At 64.1% G+C, this 19,938-nt stretch overlaps 2 protein-coding genes across 2 annotated transcripts in view; one reads left to right on the top strand and one right to left on the bottom strand.

Annotated features, from left to right (window-relative positions):
• Positions 1-19,938, bottom strand: part of CACNA2D4 (calcium voltage-gated channel auxiliary subunit alpha2delta 4) — an 85,184-nt gene that overhangs the window by 11,065 nt on the left and 54,181 nt on the right. The gene's annotated exons all lie outside the window — the stretch shown is intronic.
• On the top strand, positions 4,286-18,108 carry LRTM2 (leucine rich repeats and transmembrane domains 2). The gene is made up of 5 exons (XM_036867211.1): positions 4,286-4,667; positions 10,057-10,263; positions 10,728-10,861; positions 13,055-13,645; positions 16,022-18,108. Exons 2-5 carry the CDS (start codon positions 10,082-10,084, stop codon positions 16,474-16,476), a joined length of 1,362 nt encoding a protein of 453 aa, XP_036723106.1. The 5' UTR covers positions 4,286-4,667; positions 10,057-10,081; the 3' UTR covers positions 16,477-18,108.

The following is a 19,938-nucleotide window of genomic DNA, read 5'->3' as shown; positions in this document are numbered from 1 at the left end:
TATAGAAAGTGTGCTGAGTGCCAGGCACCCTGCGTCCTGAGCTCGTGTCCACACAGCAGGCCGGCTCTGCTATCGCTGGGGCTTCGCGGCTGGGGAAGCCTCGCCCGAGCCGCCTGGCCCCTGAACACAGAAGCGGGACCCACGCGCCCGGTGTCTCTAAGGCACCTCACCTCTCTCCTCTGGCCTGACTTGAGCCCCCGTCGGGAGGGGGCTGACAGGCCTGGGCAAGCTCCCCGCTCAGGGCCTGGTCCCCTTGCCTGTGACGTGGGGATGGCTCGGGCTTCCAGCACTATGCCGTGTTCACGAGACATTCTGCAGTCACCCCAGTGACGGCTCACTGGAGAGACTTTCCATCACAGTCGGGGGCTTCTTCGTTGCTGCAAGGCCCGGGGGGGCGGGTAAAAGGCGTGGGCCGGAAGGGGACGGGTAGGCCCACATCTCGGTTCATGACAAAGAGGACAGACCCAGGTGCAGCACCTGAGCTGCAGGGGAGGCGTGCTCCCCTCCCCCGTTTCTCTCTAAGGCTGCGGGAGGCCCCTCGTTCTTCCTGTTAGGACCACCCTTGATGTTCACTTTAGACAGATTTCTCTCACCTGTAGAAAAAGGCTGCATGAAAGAGTGGAACCGCCTAACAGTTGTCAGAGGGGAGTCACGTGAAAGCTTAGGATGTTCGAACCTCTGGGATTTAGGAACGCTTATTTATCCCGACCTTGGCCTCTGCGTCAAAGCTCTCAGACTCTTTCTCGAGCCAGACTCGGCCTCTTGATGTCTCACTGCCAAGTCTCCTGGAGTCCCGGCATCTCTGAGCTGGGAGAAATTCTGTGATTCCACCACAGGGAGTCTTGAGAGAGCAGGGTTAGTGCTTCTCTAATGAAGCAGGATTTTGAGGCTTGTGGGTAGAGATGGGAGGAGTGAGACCTCAAGCCTGTTCCCCGGAACCAGGCTCCATCTCAGTGGGCCCACGGGCTCCTCCTAGGCAAGCCCCGCTCCTAGGATTTAGGGCTTCCACCTGCCTGGTGCCAGTCCCCTTGGGTCACCAGTAGGCATCTCAAACTTCACAAGTTCAAGACCTAACTCTGGCTTTTCCTCCCCAAACCTCCCCACATGGGGACACACCTTCTACCTAATTGTTATCATTTTCCCGCGTCCCACCCAAGTGCTGCCGCCTTTGTTCCGAAACGTCACACAACTGCCCACTCTCTCCACCCCTACTGCTACCCCCCAGAGCCACTTGGATTAATGCCACAGACCCCTGAGCGGGTCGCTCCCCACAGAAGCACGAGAGTGACCTTCCTGAAGATCAAATCACGTCTCTCACTTGCTCAAAACCTTCCAAGGCCTTCCCGCTGCGCTTAGAACAAAATTGAAATTCCTTTGTAATTTGGTGTCCAAGCCCCCAAGGGAGCTGGCCCTGCCGCCCTACCTCTGACTTCAGCCCAAATCCCTTTCTCCCTCAAACAGGCCAAGCCTGTTCCCACCCCAGGGCATTTGCACCAGCTGCCTTCTTCCCCTGGGAATGCTCTTCCCTAGAACTTTAGGAGGAGGCTCCTTCTCATGGCTGGATCTCGGCCCAAACAGCATCTCCTGGGGCGGCGTCCTGACTTCCCAGATAACGCAGTCCTCCCTGCGGCCGGCCGTTCACCCTCTATCTCATCACCCTTTCTGTTTTCTAAGATGCATGACTTATTTACTTTATTCTCATTTATAGTCTGTCTTGCCCCATTAGAATGGGGGCTAAGAGCAGGCGGGAGGGTGGGGGGTTGAGTTCCAATACCTAGCACCTAGGATAGCACCTAGCATGCATTGGGGCTCAATTAATATTTTTCGAGCTAAATAAGTAAATGCTTGTGAATTCCACTGAGTCAGCCGCTTGGCTGGGAAGCCAGTTCTGCAAGCCTTCCCCTTACCTCCGGTGTGGGCACCTTGCTGAACTCCTTCATCCACGTGGGGCCCCGCCCTTCTATAGATGCTTGCGATCTAGCTGGGCTCTGGTGCCCTCGAGGACCCAGAAGGGAACCCACAAAGAGACGGGGAATTCAGGTGAGACACAAGAAGAACCTCCTCCAGGGAGAACTGTTAGCCGTGCTCTGCCACGCCTGACGGCTTTACCTCGGGGCTCGAATTGTTTCAGATCCTTCTGTTCAACGCCTGCCTCACACCCCAAATCGTGCTTTTCCACCCCAGACACCGCGAGAGCCCAGCCTTCTCCTGAGAGACTCCAGGGCGGCCCTCGGCCCCCGTTCCCTCGCTCCAGTGGACCCCAGGCTGGCCACCCTGCCCCCGGTAGCTCCTGGAAGCCTGCTGTGTGCAGCAGAGAATAGCCCTGGGTGCTGGGCTTTGCAGACAGGGCAGAGCGCATGGTGAGGAGAGAGCCAGGCCCGGCCCGAGGGCAGGCGAGGCCTCCATCCTTCCAGGCTGCTTACCCCTCCAGGCCTGTGCTTGGCGGGTCCTTGTGTTAGAGCCCGACCTCGGTCCCCAGGGGGACCTACCGCAATCTGATGGAGGAGGAGCGATTGGACCCCCTTCCTCCTGCCCCAGCCCGGCCTGTCGCCCATCCCGGGCCGAGTCCCGCCTTCCCTCTGCCTGCCTTCCTGCAAAGCAGCTTTTCTTTAAGACCCGAGCCGCTTGGCTGGCAGACAAAGAGCCTCAATAAGGCCACAGGCGCAGACGGCTTATCAAGATGCACCTCTTTGCTCTGCGTCCTGGCTGTCACCTCCTTGCTGCTTTGTCATCACAGATGGCAAAACAGAACAGCTGTGCTGCATGCATACAAACCCTCCCTGGGGTGGGGGGGGGTCATGCCCCGGGGGGCCAGAAACTCCATCTTCCCCCTCGCCCTCCCATCCACTTGGTCCTTGAAACCCAGCTGCAGGCTGTGCTGACCTGTACGAGGGCTGCGGAGTCAGCGGGGGCCCACCTTTTAGGTACCAGCTGGGGAGCCGGTGCCCAGGGACCCCGGAGACCTGCACCCCTCCTGCTCACTGCAGGGCAGCCCCGGGCTGTGGGGCTAACAGGCAGCTGACGGCTGGTCAGTGAGCAGCACAGCCCAGACTCTGGGCCCTGACACCCGGCTGCGCTCTTTCCTCCGGCTCATTCCTCGCTCAGCCTGGCGAGGTGGACCCCTCTTCCGGGAGGGCCCCCAGTGTAGGGAAGGGGATGAACCACCCACAGAAAGCTGCCACGCGTCCTCTGTGATACGGGTCAGAGGAGAAGGTCCCGCGGGCACTAGCCTGGGACGGTGCACCAGGACGTGAGTTCTGGTTGAGTTTTCAAGGAGCGGGATGGACCCCGTGGGTGAGGAGAGGGTCCCAGACTCCAGGAAGGACACACTCTCCTGCAGCTGGGGGACAGGAAGCGTGTTTGGGGGCAGGTGAGGTGCGTGTGACATGGGCGTGGGGTGGGAGACAGGGAATCCCTGCTGTGTCGAACGGCGGAGCAGACAGAAGAGGGTGTGGGGGCATCCTGAGTCAAGGGGGTCTCTCAACCCGCACCCAGGGCTGACAGTGGACCCCCCAGAAAGCAGGCAAAATGGAAAAGGGACGCCAGAAACATGCCACGTGTCCAGCTCTGCCCAGCGGCTCCTCCCCTGACTTGGTCCCTGGCTTCCTTTCCTTTGGATCAACACTTGCCTTCCCTTGGAATATCAATTTCTCCAACTCCTTTGTCCTGATTGGCTGGTAAAGACGTCTCTGAGTTCTTGATACCAGTCTCTTCCCATCCAGCCGAGATGGAGCAGAAGCCCAGGCCAGGGAGGCGGGGCTGGGTTTGGCCCCTTCCTCAGGGCTCACCCCAGGTTGCTCCAGACAGCCTGACCCCAGGCCCCGGCCCAGCCCGCCTGCATTTCCCTCCCCAAATAGCCCCGGTCTGGGGTCACGAGGCTCAGTGACCTCTGCGTGACCGCGTGCCACCGGCTGTGTGGCCTGGGGCCCCTTTCCGAAGGACCACCAGGCAGATGGGCCCCCGTGCACCCCTCGCTACCCCCTCTGGAATAAGCCGCCCCTTGACAGAGACCCGGATCAGCTTTCCCTTCCTGCAGGCAGGGTGGGAGACACCGCCCCCACCTCCGAACAGGATTCAGACCCAGCCGCCTGGGGCCTTTGTCCCCTGGGTCCTGCCCCTGTGTCCCCAAAGGTAAGGGGAGGGGGGACAAAGCCAGAGGGGGCGGCAGCCGGGGCAGGGAGAGCCTGTGGAGGTGGGGAGGGAAAACAGAGGGGCCTGGTAAACAGTCCTCCTCCCGCTGGAGTTCACGGCCGCGTCTCCCCCTGAAACGGGAGCGTTTCAGGGCTGAGCGCCTCCGGTGTGTGTGCGCCCGTGTGCCCGCCTTCCGTGGGCCCGCCTTCCCGTGTGCGCGCCTGTCGCTGTCATCACGGATATTCCCCCGCTGTCACTCGCTGCTCTCTGCTCCGCACACGCGCTCCCCCTCCCCGCCTGCCCCTCTCCACGGCTCCCGCGTCCCTCCCTCTCCTCCTCGGTGTGTTATTGACCCGGCTGCCCGCCGTGGGAGACGGCCTCAGGCGTTCCTCCCGCCGGGGCTCTGCGTGCCAGGTCCTGCTGGGGGATCAGGCTGGTGCCGCTGCGCTCGCTGTCTCCTTTCTCCAGGAATCCCAGGAGGGGCTCACTGGACAGCTCAGACCACTTGATTCAGGGCGCTCGCTGGGGTGCGGAAGGTGAGTGCCGTGCGCTGGGCAGGGGCGCGGGGGGTGCAGGGGCCAGGCTTGGGGCCCGAGCTCATCTCCGCTGGGTTCCTTGCCTGCACGGAGAGCTGCTTTGCCGCCTGCCTGGCGGCAGTGGCTGGGGCTGGGGCAATGCTCAGGACCGGACCCCTGGGCAGCCAAAGGACACAGGGAACTCTGACCTCCCAGTGCTGGGGACAGGAGGTGGGATTCTGCGGGGGAAGGAGGGGGAGGAGGCATTGCCAGTGCCAGATGACGGGCCCGGTGGCATAGAAACCGGTCCCTGCAGCATGGGGGGCGCCAGCCAGGAGCCCTGTGCCGCCTGCATGCCCGGCTCGGCAGCCAGCCCCAGGGACTTGGGTGCCAGGGGAAAGGGGGCGCTGGTGACAGGGCCGGCACAGAGGACGTCTGTGTGGTGGCAGGCTGGAGGGCTGGCGCCGAAGCGTGGGGAGGGACCAGGGGTGCTGACCGGCCTCTACAGGACGCCCTCAGCGAGGGGCGCTGGCCTCTAGGCAGCTGTCCTTGGACAGGGGTGCAGAGGGCCCCCCCAGCTGGACCTGAGTCCCCGGCTCGTATGGGGGGCGTGGCCGGAGCCTCGGAGCCCTTCCTCCGGCCCTTCCTCAAGGCTCCAGCTCTGCCCCCAGCCCGCCCAGGCCCGGTGGGGCTGGGGTCCCCCAGCTGCACACCCTCTCTACCTACGAAGAGCTCAGGCGGCCTTGGGGGGCGGGGTGGACTCAGCTTGGGGTGGGTGGTACGTGGCCGGGGCAGGACAACGCAGGATAGAGGCCGTCTGACCGGGAGTCCCAGCCTCCCCGCTCACTCTCAGGGCCCTTTGTCCTCTCCCTGAGCTGCTGTCCGCCTGTCTGGGGTGGCTGGTGGGGACACTGGCACCTGGCTGTCAAGCCGCCTGGGGCATTGCCTGGTCTGGCTCAGATTGACACCCGGCAGCTTAGCTAACTACAGGGCCGGGGGGCGGGCTGAGCGTTTGGAGATGGGCCGGGGAGCGCAGCCGGGAGGGGACCCGCGGCCGTGTCCCCCTCCACACCGGCACAGGCTCCATCCAGCTTTGCCAAGAGAGGGAGACCAGGGAAGCCAGCTGGGGGGGGGCAGGAGGAGGACGGGGAGCTTCTTCAGCAACCGATCTGGTTCCTTTGGGGTTTGGCTGGAAGCTGCGCCTGGGACAAGCAAACCCTGCTCCCATTTCCAGCCCCCAAAGCTGAGGGGCACGGGGAGGGGGGTGTTTTAGGGCTGGGGTGCCTGGGGAGGCCTCCCCCCTCCTCCTACACAGATCAGGCCTCTCCACCCTGCCTGCCCGGGTCCACCTCCCGAGCCAGGCCCGCGGGCCCAAGAGCAGCTCCTGCGAGGGGTGATGGGGGCTTTTCTGTTCCGCTTCCCAGAGGGTCTGGTTGGGATTGGGAATGTCTGACAAGGAAGGATGACAAGGAAACGAGGCTGCAGGAAGGCGGGCATGAGCACGGGGCACGCGTTTAAAAATGCACCAGGGGGTTTGTCTGTTCCAAGTACAAATTTAGAGATTTAAAAAAACCAGCTTCCGCGCTGCCTGAGCCGCGTGTGTTACGGGGATGCCAGGCAGGGAAGAGGTGGGAAGGGCCCGGAAGGCCAGACCGGCGGCTGCAGGTGGGGCGCGCAGCCTGGACAGCACCCCAGGGCTCAGCGTGGGCGCCCGCTGTCCCCCTGTCCGCCCGCTGTCCCCCTGTCCGCCCGCTGTCCCCCTGTCCGCTGTCCGGGTGCCTCTCAGTCCGGCTGGGTGGGCGGGAAGATGCTGCCCTTGAAGCCCCAGGCGTGGCCTCCGTCCCGGCCCTGCCTCTCGCTAGCCCGTGACCTTCACCTGTCTGCACAGTGAAGGGGCACAGAGGCCTTGTCCCGGGTTGGGGAACCTTGGCCAAAGGGAGGTCCCTGGGGAGGGGGGACACGGCAGACCAGCAAGACGTCCCAGGGGGCAGGAGCCCCAGGTCAAGGCACAGTGGGCGCTGATGGCTGTGCGGCTTGGACACTGACTTGGGGGGACGGACGTGACCACGCAGCACCAGAGGAAGGGCGTGGACACCAGGCCCGCGTGGGTTTGCTGGAGGTTTCTGGCTGGAGACTGAGCCAACCCTGCCCGGAGGAGGAGTGGGGGGCAGAAGCACAGAGGGGTCAGGGCTCCCACCCTAACCTGGGCGTCTGCGGGGGTGGGAGCGAGGCAGGCTGCTCCTCCCGTGGGGCAGGGAAGCCGTCCCCGCCACCCCCACCCCAGTCTCTGGGAGCTGCCGCACCTCATGCGACTCCGCAGGAGCCCGTGGGCCCTTCTGCTCCTGCTGCCACTCCCACCTCCTCACCTCAGCGCGCCCCCCACTCCCCAGCAAGACCCCTGCCTCCCTCTCCCCACTGCATCTGTGACGCCCCCGGGAAGAAGGCTGGCGGGGAGGGGGCGACCCGGCTTGATGAGAGCACCCGCGTCGGGCGCAGAGAGGCAGCGGAAGGGCGAGGAAGGGCCGGTGGGCCGTGAAGGGCGGCACAAACCAGAGGGTGCAGCCCTCTCCCTGCTCCGGCTCCAGGAGCCTCCGCGCAGGCGGGTCAGGCAGAGCCGGCCTCCAGGCTTGTGAGGCCGCTGGCTGGTGGCTCTGTCGCCGGGCCGCTTGGGCCCGAGGCTGCACTCTTCCACCGCCTGCCCGGAGGCAAGTTACTACATGACCAGAGCCTCAGTGTCCCCATCCGCAAAACGGTGTTAACAGCGCTTCTAACCCCAGAGAGCCCGTACACAGGTGCTTCCCTGCGGGCATGGTTTCTCCCCATGCGGAGCCCTCCTGCAGGAGCTGTTACCGTCAGCATCCCCCATCACCGCCGGCCCCCGCTGCCCGGGCCCCGGCCATCCCCTGCCGGGGCCTCCAGGGAGGTGCCGGGTCTGCCCTGCTGGGAGAGAAGTGACCTAGCCCAGTGCTTCTCAAACGTGACCAGGTACGTGAATGGCCTGAGATCTTGCTAAGAGGCAGATCCCGACCCAGTCGGCCTGCGCTGGGTCTAGGAAGATCCTGGCGAGGCGGGTGCCGATAGTCTGTGGACCACGCTTGGGCTGGGGCACAGAGCCCTTGCTGCTATTCTGGGGGCGGGGTCCCGCGGCCTGCAGCTCCTCAGCCCCATCCTCTACCCTGATTCTCTCAGCAGAGCCCAATGAAGGAGGCTGGGGACCCCGCTGGGTCCACCCTCCTCTCTGTGTCCCTGTCCCTGGCACTGGGACAGAAATGCCCACAGGCTGTGGGGCTTGGAGCCCCGAGACGGCCACCTCACTCGTTTCCGTGGCCCGTCGTTCTCCCACCTGGGTGGGGACTTCCCTCCCAGACGGTGTGAATTTATTCCGCAGTGGCCACGCCTGCCTGAGCTGCTGTGCTCCTAGCATCCTAATGTAGGTCACCCCTTTCCTGACGAGGTAGATGCTTCTGGGGGCCGGAAGGGGTGCTGGGTTGGAGATGGGCTGGAGGACAGGGTGCTGGACCCCACAGCGCCTGAGGGGTGCTTCTGTGGTCCCCAGGGAGCACAGGCTACATCCCCATGGACCTGGGGGGCCTTGTTCTCGTCACGTTTCTCCAGAGATCCCAGGGCGTGGGTCTGAGTGTGGAAAGGGTCCTGGGTTGGGGGCGGCCCTCGGGGGGCTTCTCTAGACCCTGCTTCTAGGCTGGAGGTCCCCCCGTGCATCTGTCTGCCGGGGGCACGCAGGAGCTGCGGGAGTGAAAGCATCTGAGGATGCTGGAGGGCTGCCAGCGTGTGCGTGAGTGCACCCATGTGCGTGTGTGTGTCAGCACGTGCCTGGCTGCACGCTCTCTGGGGGGGTGGTCTGCATCACATGCTGTGCTGGGAGCCCGTGTGTGCACCCCGCTCAGCGCACACACGTGTCTCCCCCCAGGGGCCACTGCTGGGGGACAATCACCAGGGAGCGGGCCTCCGTCCCTGACCGGCCGTGTGACCGGGCGTGCTGGTCTCCATCTCTGAGCCTGGCTGGCTGCTGACCCGCCTGACACCGTGTGGGCGCTGTGAGCTGCTGACCTGCGGGTCCTCGCTGGCGAGAGGAGTGCGGGACTATTCCAGGGGTCGGGGCCGAGGCCCACAGAGAGGGTGGGCAGCGTCCTCCGTGATGGAGGTCTGGGAGGCTGCGTGTGAGCGCAGCCCACGGTGACCGCCATGTGACGGCTGCTGGCCTGGCACAGGCCCAGGCACAGAGAAAGAGACCCAGGTGTGAGACTGGGGGGGCCAAGAAAGAGAGGTCCCGCAGACGCGCTGTAAGCCGCCGCCCCTCCCCGCGGACACAGGGCACTGACGTCTCCCTACGTCTACCTGGGGCTCAAGTCCAAGCTTGGAGTCCCCGAGACTGTCTTGTAAGATAATGTGTCCTGAATTCAGCAAATGTTAACTCTCCTCCCCTGATTAGATTGACCCTCACGGAGGACAGTGTGTTCTGGTCATCACCTTTAGAGATAAGGAAACCGAGCCCCAGAGGGTTTCCGTGGTTTGTTTAAGTTACACAGCGAGGGAGCGGCCGGCAGGAATTCGAACCCAGAGCCCTCCCTGACCTGGGAGTCTGAGCCAGGAGCCCGGGGGACCTGGCCCTGGGAGGGTGGCTGGAAAAGACCGCTCAGCTGCTCTGGGCATCTCCTCCGCCCCCAGCCCAGGGCCCCGGATCCATCCTGTAGGCATGTGGGTCTGCACGCCTCGCCCCACATCTGCCCAGTGCAACTCGCTCTGCAGCCCCTGCGAGGCTGCGAGCCCCCTGAGTGGGGGGTGAAGCCCAGAGCGACAGACAGGCCCCCCCAGCGGTCCCCCTCCCCGGCGGGCCCCCATCCTGAGCGGGCGCCCTTGCCGGGGCCCAGCTGAGGGCCCCCGGGGCTGCGGCGCTCCTGGGCTCACGGGGCCACGAGGCTGCTTGGCAGCGGTAAGGGGGGAGGAGACGGGAGAGGCCCCCGGTGCCTGAGGGAGACCCTGCTCAGATGCTGAGGTCCCAGCGGCTCCTCCCACCCCTCAGCTCCGCTCTGCTCTGCCACTGGCCCCTCGGGCTCCCAGAATTAAGGCGGCTGTGGGAGGGGAGCGAGAGGCTGCAGCCCGGAGCCCCCGGGTCCAGCGTGGCCACCAAGCAGGGGAGGCTGCCGGCCCATCGCTGTCCGTTCGCCCCCTCGCGGTGGGCCGGCTGCAGGGGGCCCGCAGCCCCCTTTCCCGCCCCTGTGACGGGGCCCTGGCCGCGTCTGGAAGGGAGCGGGACCGGGACAGGGCCTGTGCCGTTGGGCTGGGGCAGGGCAGGTCACCTGGGCAGGGGGAGGCCCCTCGCCCCTCGGGAAGAGGACCCGCTCTCTGCGCTGCAGCCTCGCCCTCTCCCTCCCCTGTCCCCCGACGGCAGCGGCCACAGCAGAGCCCCTGAGCTGATGAGGTTTATCCCCGACCTGCCCTGCCGGCGGCGGAAGACAGAGCACGGCCGCTCACCCCCCGGGAGACGGCGGAGGGCGAGCAGGGGGCTTCCTCGTGGCAAGAGCCGGGCCCGGGCCTCACCCGCGAGCCGACAGCCGCCCCTGCGCGGGGCCTGGTCTCTGCCTCCTCGGGGGCCATGGTAAGAGTGCAGTGGGGCTGGGGAGCCAGCTGGCCCTGATGATTTCCACACCTGGGACTGGGGGAAGCCCGGAGGCAGAGGAGGCCACGTGGCTCCAAACACGTTTAGGGGACCATCCAGGGAGACAAAAGAGGCGGGCAGAGGCTGGGCGGGAGGTGAGGGGTGCGGGGGTGGACGGCTCCTGCCTCGCCCAGCACTGGCCTCAGCACTGTCTCCGGCCCCGGGGCTCCTGGGATGCCCGCCCGCCCCTCCACGCGCCCCCGCTGTCGAGGGAGGCTGAGGCTCCTGGCTTCTCGGCCCCCCTGGCGGCTCCTCTTCCCACCCCCCACCCCCACCCCCGCCCAGGGAATCAGAGCCGAGAGGAACAGGAGCGGAGGGTAAAGAGACACCGGGCCCCCTGCCTAACCCCGGGCTGGACCGGCCTGACACCTGCTTCCGCTCAGCGCTCTCTCCCTGTCTCTCAGGACTGACCGAGCGGACAAGGGGCTCCTCTCCCCCTCGAGGTGCAGGGCCGGACAGCCTGCAGCCACCATGCTGGCCCCGGGCAGCGGCCCCGAGCTGAGGACCTGGTTTGCCCCGCTGTGGAGGCACATCTCTTGTGAGTGGAGGGGGGTCGGCTTAGCGGCGATGCAGGGATGCTCTTCCCAGCTGCGGCGATGCGGGGATGCTCTTCACAGGCGTCCATGGCCTGGGTCTGGGAAGCAGGGCCCAGTCCCCGCAGCCCTGCCCACGGTGCCGGGGGAAGAGCTGCTTCTGAGCTCTGTGGAGGGCGGGTCGGGAGCAGGGGCTCCACAGGCAGTTCTGCCCCCCCAGGTGGGTCTGCTCCTGCCCCCAGTGGCCCAGCCCCTGCGAGTCCTGCTTCTCTAATGGCAAACCTCCCTCTCCCTGCTCGGCCATCAGCTGGGTGGGCCTGGAGGCCTCTCTTAGGGCTCAGCCCCCGTAGCTCCGAGACGGAGGGAACCAGTGGGCTCTGGGGACGTGACACTGGAAGGGACCTTAGGGAGGGGGTCCAGCCCCTCCTCCTGCACATGGGGAAACCGAGGCCACCCATTTCCCACAAGGGAACCTCGTGAGCTGTCGGGTGAAGGAAGCCCTGGGAATTCTCTTCACGAGGTGAAGGGTCAAGGCTACAGGGTAAGAGGTAAGAATGGTCTCGAGGGACGTCCCTCAGCCTGACTTCTGCCCTCGCACGGTCAGCCCTGTGATGCTGCCGCCCCAAGACACAAGCGGCCTGAATTATTCACCACGCAGAGCAGCTGATCCCGAGGGACCCAGCTCCCCTTTCAACCTCCTTTTGAATCACTCAACACCTCGCAACACAGGGCTCTGTTTTCTTGTCACTAGAGCTTTTACGCCAGCCTGAATTTCTTGGAGGTGGGGGGACAGTGACCGTAGTTATGCTGGTCCTTTTGAGAGGGAGGCTGGATGGGTTGAATGTTTTTCTGGGGAAAGTGAGGTCTGAGGAATTCAGGTGGCTTCCAGAAGGCACGGCGGGGGCAGTCTGACAGGCTGACCTGGCCGCAGACAGCTCAGAGAGCGGGAGGGTCAGCGGCCCAGCAGGTGACCTCAGGTGGCCGGAAGGGCTTCCAGTTGGCGTCCATGGCCGTGCCTGTGCTCATTTCCCCCCGAGAACAAAGACGCTCAGGCGTCAGCCTGGCAGGTGCCTCTCAGGAGTCACTGATCCTCCAGGAAAGGGGGGTACAGTCCCACCCTGTTCCTTCAGGGTCTGCCCTTTGGGACACCAGACACCAGACCCCTACGAGACACAGACTCAGGACCGTCCCCTCCAGACCCCTGGTCAGGGCAGCTGCTGCCCCTGCAGGTGGAGCCAAGCGGCCATCACTCCTCGGCTGGGGCCTTTCCTCCCGGCCCGGTGGGATCCTCCCTTCCCCTTGCCCAGGGACACCCTGGGGACAGTTGGGGGCTTTGCAGCCACTCTTAGAAAGGTGGGCCATGGAACGAGCTGCCTGTGGGACTGTTCTCTGAGCACCCGTCCCCCTGCAGCCCTGCCACAGGGGCACTGGGCAAAACATGGGACCGTGAAAGGAATGCTGTCAACAGATCTGTCCTGCGGAAATTGGGGACAGGAGCCCAGGCTAAGGGCAAGGCGGCTGTAGAGTGAGAACAGACGTGGGACTTGCTCCGGGCCCACAACTTACGGGGCTCGCGCCCCAGCGTCCTCCACGTGGACGTGGAACTTGGCGTCTCACTCTGCCATTTCCACAGTGGTCTCTGGGGTGGGTCCTGGGCGGGCCCGGGCTCCCTCCTCACACTGAGTCGCTGGCCCACCTTGGAGGTGGGACTCACGCAGACCAGGGAAGTGGTGGCAGGGGTCGGTGTGCCCCTTCGTGCGTGCAGCGCGGCCCCTCCCATGCACGGCCGTCAGCCCCGTGCAGCTCCAGGTGGCGGGGGGCGGCGCAGAGGGGAAGGAAGCAGAGCCGTTTTCTCTGGACAGAATCCTTCCATGGCAGCGGCCCTGGGAGAGGAACACGGGGTGGCTCCTCTGACACCCTCATATCCTCTGTCGCGTCAGCGTCTGTGGTGTCAGGGTGGGGGGCAGGCTCCCGAGGGGATCCGCCGTGTGGGGACCCCGGGTGCCCGGCGGTGTCCGTCCACACGGACGTGCTGCGGGGGGTTAGTTCTGTTTTTACGTGGTCAGCAAGCGCTAAGGCACCACTCGTGGTTGGACCAGAGGGGATCAGTGCAAGGCCGCGTGCTGGGAATTGGATGGGAGGGGAAGGTGGCGGGAGCTGGCGCCCCGCTGTCCTTCCATCCCCCGTCTGTCCCCCAGGGCTCACCTGCTGGATTGCCCTGTGCACGGCGGAGGCCCTCCCCGCCTGCCCCTTGCCCTGCACGTGTGACGGCCACGGCCTGCAGGTGGACTGCAGTGGCCGGGGCCTCACCGCGCTGCCCCCGGACCTGCCGGCCGCCACCCGCACCCTCCTGCTCCTGAACAACAGGCTGAGCTTCCTGCCCGGCGGGGCCTTCGCCAGCCTGTCGGGCCTGCAGCGGCTGGACCTCTCCAACAACTTCCTGGACGGGCTGCCGCGCACCGCCTTCGGGGAGCTGGCCAACCTGACGGAGCTGCAGCTGCGCAATAACAGCCTCCGCGCCCTGGACCCCGAGCTGCTGCGGCCCCTGCCGCGCCTGCGCCACCTCGACCTGTCACTCAACGGCCTGGCCCGGCTCCCGCCCGGCCTCTTCGACGGGCTCCCCGCCCTGCGCTCCCTGTTCCTGCGCGCCAACCGCCTGCAGAGCCTGGACCGGCGGACCTTCGAGCCCCTGGCCGGCCTGCAGCTGCTGCAGGTGGGGGACAACCCCTGGGAGTGCGACTGCCACCTGCGGGACTTCAAGCACTGGCTGGAGTGGTTCTCCTACCGAGGTGAGCACGGGTCAGGTCGGGAGGAGTGGGCCCAGCCTGGCCACCGGCGGGCAGAGGGGTTCCGGGGCCCCCTCCTTCCCACCCCCTCCGCTCCCAGCCGCCTTTCTCTGCCCTGTCTCCTCAGGCTGACTCTCTGTGACTTGCTCTCACTTCTGTAGGTTTCGGGATGGACTTAAACACACAGTATCATTGTCCTCTGCCTCTAGGCTTCCCTGGCCCGGGAGGAGGAGGGATAAAACCACCCTCGCTCCTCTGAATAATGCAGCCACCTCTTAAGTACCCACAGTGTCGGGGGGGTGGAATAGAGTTCAAAGCCACAAGTGCGCTCACATTTTCTTTTTGATGATGATCTCAACTCCTTCTCCCTAGAAGTTCTGTTATCGAAGCTTTTACTAAGAAGCCAAATGCTCCCCCTTTCGGTGACCCGGGAAAGTTCTAGAATGACCTTCGAAATGATTAAATGAAATGGACAAGGGCAAAGAAGTAAGCCTATTGGCTAAAAGCGCCAGATCTGGGTTTGCCTCGTGGCTCTGCCACTTACTAGCTGTGTGATCTTGAGAGAGTTGATTGACCTCTCTGTGGCTGTACTCTCGTCTGTGAAATGGGGCAAACAACAATATCTATCTCAGAGAATCACTGTGCAGATTAGGTAGGTAACGCATGGAAAGCGTCTGGAAAAGTACTCAGCGTAAAGTGAGTCCGCAATAAAACTTACTCATTTATACGTCCACTTGCTGGTGGAAGTCATAATATTAACTGGGTTTAATTAGACACAATTTGGTGTCTAGCATGAAGTAGGGCTCCATGGATATTTGCTGAATGAGTGAATCGATGTGAAAAGAACGCTAATGCTTTCGTCAAAGTCTTACTCCTTTTGTTTCATAGTGTTTCCACAATTTAATTATTTGCATAATATTATCACATGTTAGTTAATTAAAAACATTTTACAAACGATAAAGTGCCATGAAATGTTAGTCACTGTGATAATTTCTCCCGTTTTTGTGAGAGGAGAAATAATAACACTTGCATGGTCTCCAGTTTCCAAATATCTTACCATGTACATGACCTACTTGAACCCTAACTGCAGCTGAGATGGCCATTCTTACTGACAGCCAAGAAAATCGAGACTCATAAGCAATTAAATAAGTAAAGTGATTCGCACAAGATGACCTGGCCTGGAGGGAGTCAGCCTCAGGTTTTTGGAGCCGGGAGGTAAGGTGGCTGCACCTCCACGCCCAGCCCCCGCCCGTGCAAAGGCCCTGGACACAGTGCACGGGATGTAAGCCTTGGACAGGGGTCTGGAGAGCCAGAGTGATGTGTGATCTGGAGGGGACGTCCTTGCCCCTCCAGACAGTCATCGGTCATCGGGAGCTAAAGGGCACGGAGGGGGAATGTACATCTTAGGAACTTTTCACTAGTAGAGTTATTTCCCGCCATGCACTCCTCCAAAAAAAACCCAGACCAAACCAAAACAAAAAACCTGGGCTCTTTTCCTCCGCACCCGGGAAAGGTTGATGTCTATTGTGTGAGGAGACTGTGGCGACGGGGCTGCAGGATCCCAGGCGCTTCCGTGGGGGCCGCGCCTGCGTCTAGATCTCGGGCTGCCGGGAGAGGCCAAAAGGGGGGCGTCTGGGCAGCTCCTCCTCCTCTCGCCCCACCTGTGCTCTGCACCCTCCCTGCCCCGGTCGCGGGGTGAGCCTGCACTGCCCGCACGCCCTCCTCTGCCCTCGGGGGTCCTCAGGGTGCCCTCCCAAGATGCCCCTGCACTCACAGGTGCTGTGGCCGGGCTGCTGAGGGGGCCACCGCTGCCCTCAAGGAGAAAACTGCCGTCCCTGGGCCCTCCTCTCCCTCTGCCAAGGAGGAGCCTTAGGAACCAAGGTCCCGCCCGCGTGGAGGAGCAGGGCCGAGGCTCTGACTTCTGTCCTTTGCGGGGGCGGGAGGAGCGCGGGGGCGGAGTCGCTGGGGAGAACAGAGCCGGCGGTCACGGACGGCGGTCAGAGGAGAGGTCAGTTAGGAGAGGCACGGGCTGCTGTCTGGCAGGGCTCCCGGCCCCTCTTTCCTGAGCACCCGGGGCCAGCTTGACTCTGGGGAGCAGGAGAGGTGGAAATGTTTGCTTCTCTATCAAATGGGATCAGGGACACTGTCCATTTTATGAGGCTTCTGCGCGGGTTAAACGCCGTGACACGTGTCCCCGCCTCCCTGTCACTGGGCGCCGTACGCCAGTCCCCCTAACCTCTCCCCTTCCTCTCCTGTCGCCGTGACTCCAGGATCGATAGTGCTGCGGATGGAAACTCGGCCTCCCGGGCCTCGTGTGGGGACCTGGGGCTGGGGGAGGGCGTGCCGGCCTCAGCCCCCCTTTTCTCTCTCCTGATGCAGGGGGGCGCCTGGATCAGCTGACCTGCACCCTGCCCAAGGAGCTCAGGGGGAAGGACATGCGCGCGGTCCCCATGGAGATGTTCAACTACTGCTCCCAGCTGGACGGCCAGCAGAGCTCAGCCGGGCTGGAGGTCCCCGGGCCGCCCTGCACCAAGGCCAGCCCGGAGCCTCCCAAGCCCAAGCCGGGCCCCGAGCCCGAGCCTGAGCCCAGCACCGCCTGCCCCCAGAAGCAGAGGCCGCGGCCCGTGAGCGTGCGGCGGGCCATCGGCACCGTGATCATCGCGGGGGTGGTCTGCGGTGTGGTCTGCGTCATGATGGTGGTGGCCGCTGCCTACGGCTGCATCTACGCCTCCCTCATGGCCAAGTACCATCGGGAGCTCAAGAAGCGCCAGCCCCTGATGGGTGACCCGGAGGGCGAGCACGAAGACCAGAAGCAGATCTCCTCTGTGGCCTGAGAGCCCGGGGAGGGGCCGGGGGGGCACGCCAGCCCTGCCTCCCCCGCCCCCTTTCCACCTTCCTCCCAGCCTGCCAGCAGACGGGCCCGTGTCTCCACGGACTCCGGAGCGTCCGCAAGATACCAGTACGCTGACGCTCGTCGCTGGACCACCAACGCTCTGGACCACGGGCAGAAAAGACGTGTGTGCGAGCAAAGGCTCCCGGACCCAGCGCCCCGTGCCCCGGCGGCTCCCGGCACAGTCACAGCCGGTGACGCCCCCACCTCATCTGCGTCTGGGGGTGCGGGGCCGGTTTCTGCGACTCTCTGCTAAGCCAGGAAGGTGTTGGGCCCCGCTCCCAATGGCTGGTTCCACTGTGCACTCAGACCAGCCCAGCCATCTGGACCAGCACTTGGCAACCCAGCACCACGCCCTCGCCAAAGCCATCTGTCCCTGCATCACCAGCCACCCAGCTCCGGGTCACTGGTCATTCTCACGCAAGCTCGGCATCACACACACAGTCACGTAGGGACAGAGGTCGTGGGACCTCGGGGGGCAGAGCCAGGCGTCCCCCGTGGTCTCAGCCCTCGGGCCACACGACCTCCTGCTTGCTTATGCAACCTCCTGCAGCGGATGGGGAGAAACCCAAACCCACGGCACAAGGATTCCTTCCAGATCCTCTCAAGAGGCCAAGGTGGTGCTGCCGGATGAGACTGCCCGTCACCATGGTAACCCGCTCACACCTCTCCTGCTGGGATTTCCAGGGACGCCTGCCCAGAGGCCTGGAAGCTGCGGCGTGTGTGGACCGTGGCCTCCCCAGAGCCCGGCCACGCACCACCGGACTCACCCTCAGCGCTGCCGAAGTACGTCCCTGCCAGGCCCCGGGGGGACCCGCACCACTCCCACTCCCACAGCCTGCGGCCCGAGAACCGCTGCTCTGCACCTCTCACTGCCATGCCCCACCCTCAGCATCTCCGGGCCCGTGACCTCAGGGCGGGGACTGGCTCATCCTCTGCGACCCTCCTGCCAGCATATACCAAACAGACCCCGGGAGCAGGGAAAGGACCCCCCGGTTCTGCTCAGAGGTCTCAGTAATGGGGTCCTTTTCCCAGCGTTCTGTCAGCTCAGTCTGGCTTCCCGGAGTCCTCGTGGCACCTGGACTGGGGCCCAAACCGGAGCAAGGGCCCAGGGGCCCATCTGCTCGTTACCTGTAACCCCCCCAAAGGGACAGAGGCTGGGGGTGGGCGTGGGAGGCGGCAGTGCAGGGTGGGGTCCACCGGCCCCCTTTCCGAGGTCTGCCCTCCGGGGGAGTGCGATCCCGGTGAGTCCTGGGCCTCCCTCTGCCGGACGTCAGCCTCCCCGCCGCTTACGGAGGGTCAGGTGCCAGCAGGCCGGTTTCTGGCTCTGCGACGGCCAGGAGTCTAGGGAGTGGCCCGGGGGCGGCCGTCAGAACATGGTTCTGAGGCAGGACAGGGGTGGAGGGGGCCACGTGCAGGCTGCCCACCGTGCTGGCCTGCAGTCTTCCTTCTTTGGGGTGCCAGCCGACACCAGACCTGGGGATTTTCTAAAGGGAGTCAGGGAAGGCTGGACGTTGTCAGTGGTGGTGTCTTCAGCCTAAGACAGAAGATTTTTAAAGGCAAAATTATATTTCTGGTTCGTTGTTTCAGATGACCAATAAAGACTGTATTTTCCTATGTACTTCCTGGTTTCCTTGGGCGGGAGGGGACGCAGGAGCCAGGAGCCGGGACGGTGGCTCCTGCCCCCTGACCTCCCCAGATAGGTGCACAGAGTGTCCCCAGGCCCCTAAGGAGGACGGCAGCTCCCGCCCGAGGCCTGGCCTTGGGGCGCCCCTGGAAGGGCAGCGGGGGAGCGCGGAGCCCCGGGCCTGCTCCCAGCCCCGCTCCGAGCGAGGCTGCCCTGCGGTCAAGGGCAGACGGCCACGGGGTAGGAGGCGCGCCTTGGCCCTGGGGACCCTGCTGCCTGACGGGAGGGGCGGCTCCCCGAGAGCTGTTTAGGGGACTAGGTTTCACCAGCCTTGGAGGGGTGTCGCTGGGTTTGCAGGACGAGCCCCGTTTAATGTCCTGTGCTTTTGAGGCTGACGTACAGACGACCCCTCCTCAGGGCTCAGCAGGCGCAGGATCAGAATTATGGACCGGAGGGCTGGGGCGGGGGCGGGGGAGGAGTGAGCGGACGGCAAGGCCTCCGGCTGTTCGCCCACCTGAGGCCCGCGTGCCCCACCTCGCCTGACTGGCCGGGCCTGGGCTACACGGGTCACAGTCTTCAGACCAAGATGGGATTCTCTTCTAGCCAGCAGCCCTCCCTTGGGTGACACCCCAGCAAGCCAGGAGCTAATCCCCGGGAGGCGGGAACCAGCAGGTCCCTGTTCCAGGAGTTCGGCTGGACCCCTTCCTGGGTGGGGGTAACTGGGGAGAGGTGCCCTCCTGCGGCCCTGACTGGTACAGCGGAGCTGGGAGACCAGGCCCCATGGGGGCAGAGCGCAGATGCACTGTTCTGAGCGCGCCCCGCGGTCTGAAGGCTGGGCCGTGCGCACGCAGGCGGAACTCCGAGGAGAGGAGCCGTCAGGCAGCTCCAGACAGCAGGCCCTCTGCACAGAGGCCGCTGGGCTGGGGAAACACACTTGCAGGTTGTGGCACCACCATGGCACTTGGCAATGTTTCCCAAGCGGGGCCTGGAGGGCGCAGAGACTTGAAAGTGGGTCCTGATCTAAACAGTAGAGTCCTAGAAATGTTGCGTGAACCGTTGAGAAATACCTGCTTAGAGGTTAAATGACGCCGCCTCATTCATCTGCCTGGCCCTTGGCTGTCCCCCTAGCTGCCCTTCCTCCTTCCCAGCCCAGGGCACAAACATCGAACGTGCAGCCTGTCCGTCACAGAACACACGAGGAAAGGAACTGCCAGCACAGCACACGCAGGCTAGCCCGTCCAGGGTCAGGGAGGCGGAGCCACAGGCTAGGAGGAGGAAATTACAAAAGGAGACTGAAAAAAAATAATTGAAGCATAAAGGTCTCCAGTGCCTCATCCCTGTCCTATCCCATCCGTGCCCCCCGAGCGTCAGAGCGATTGTCTGCAGTGAGTTAAACCAGAGGCACCCGGACACGGTTTCCATGGCAACCCCTCCTGGCTCTAATGCAGCGCTGAGTTAAAAATGATGCCAAATAATTGGAGAGTGCAGGGGAGCGCAGCCAGCAGGCTGACCCCGCGTGCCTTCTATTTGCTGGGCTTTCGGGTGTGCGGGAGCTGAGAAGGCCACGTCATGGAGGGAGCGGGGGCTACGGGACAGTCTTTAGGGTCTGGGATTAGCAGGCCAGGCGAAGAACAGAAAGGTGGCTGGGAAGGCACGGGTCTCCCCAAAGTGCCCGGCGGCGCAGGCTCAGGACCCGTGACACACGTGTTTCCAAACGAGGCTCCGAGCAACCAGACCAAGCCCTTCCCTCCCTCCTGCATCCCAGCGTGGACGGCCGTG

The sequence above is a fragment of the Balaenoptera musculus genome, chromosome 10 (assembly GCF_009873245.2).
Source record: "Balaenoptera musculus isolate JJ_BM4_2016_0621 chromosome 10, mBalMus1.pri.v3, whole genome shotgun sequence".
In the NCBI taxonomy this organism is placed as follows: domain Eukaryota; kingdom Metazoa; phylum Chordata; class Mammalia; order Artiodactyla; family Balaenopteridae; genus Balaenoptera; species Balaenoptera musculus.
The sequence above is the reverse complement of the archived record's forward strand: the minus strand, read 5'-3'. Positions and strand labels throughout refer to the sequence as shown.

What these genes read in the sequence shown, in the direction of transcription:
- LRTM2 (XM_036867211.1), top strand. Translation starts at nt 10,082, where the DNA reads ATGAGGTTTATCCCCGACCTGCCCTGCCGGCGGCGGAAGACAGAGCAC. An exon ending in CTGCCTCCTCGGGGGCCATG is followed by an intron (nt 10,264 to 10,727) that starts GTAAGAGTGCAG and finishes CCTGTCTCTCAG; the next exon opens with GACTGACCGAGCGGACAAGG. An exon ending in GCTGTGGAGGCACATCTCTT is followed by an intron (nt 10,862 to 13,054) that starts GTGAGTGGAGGG and finishes TCTGTCCCCCAG; the next exon opens with GGCTCACCTGCTGGATTGCC.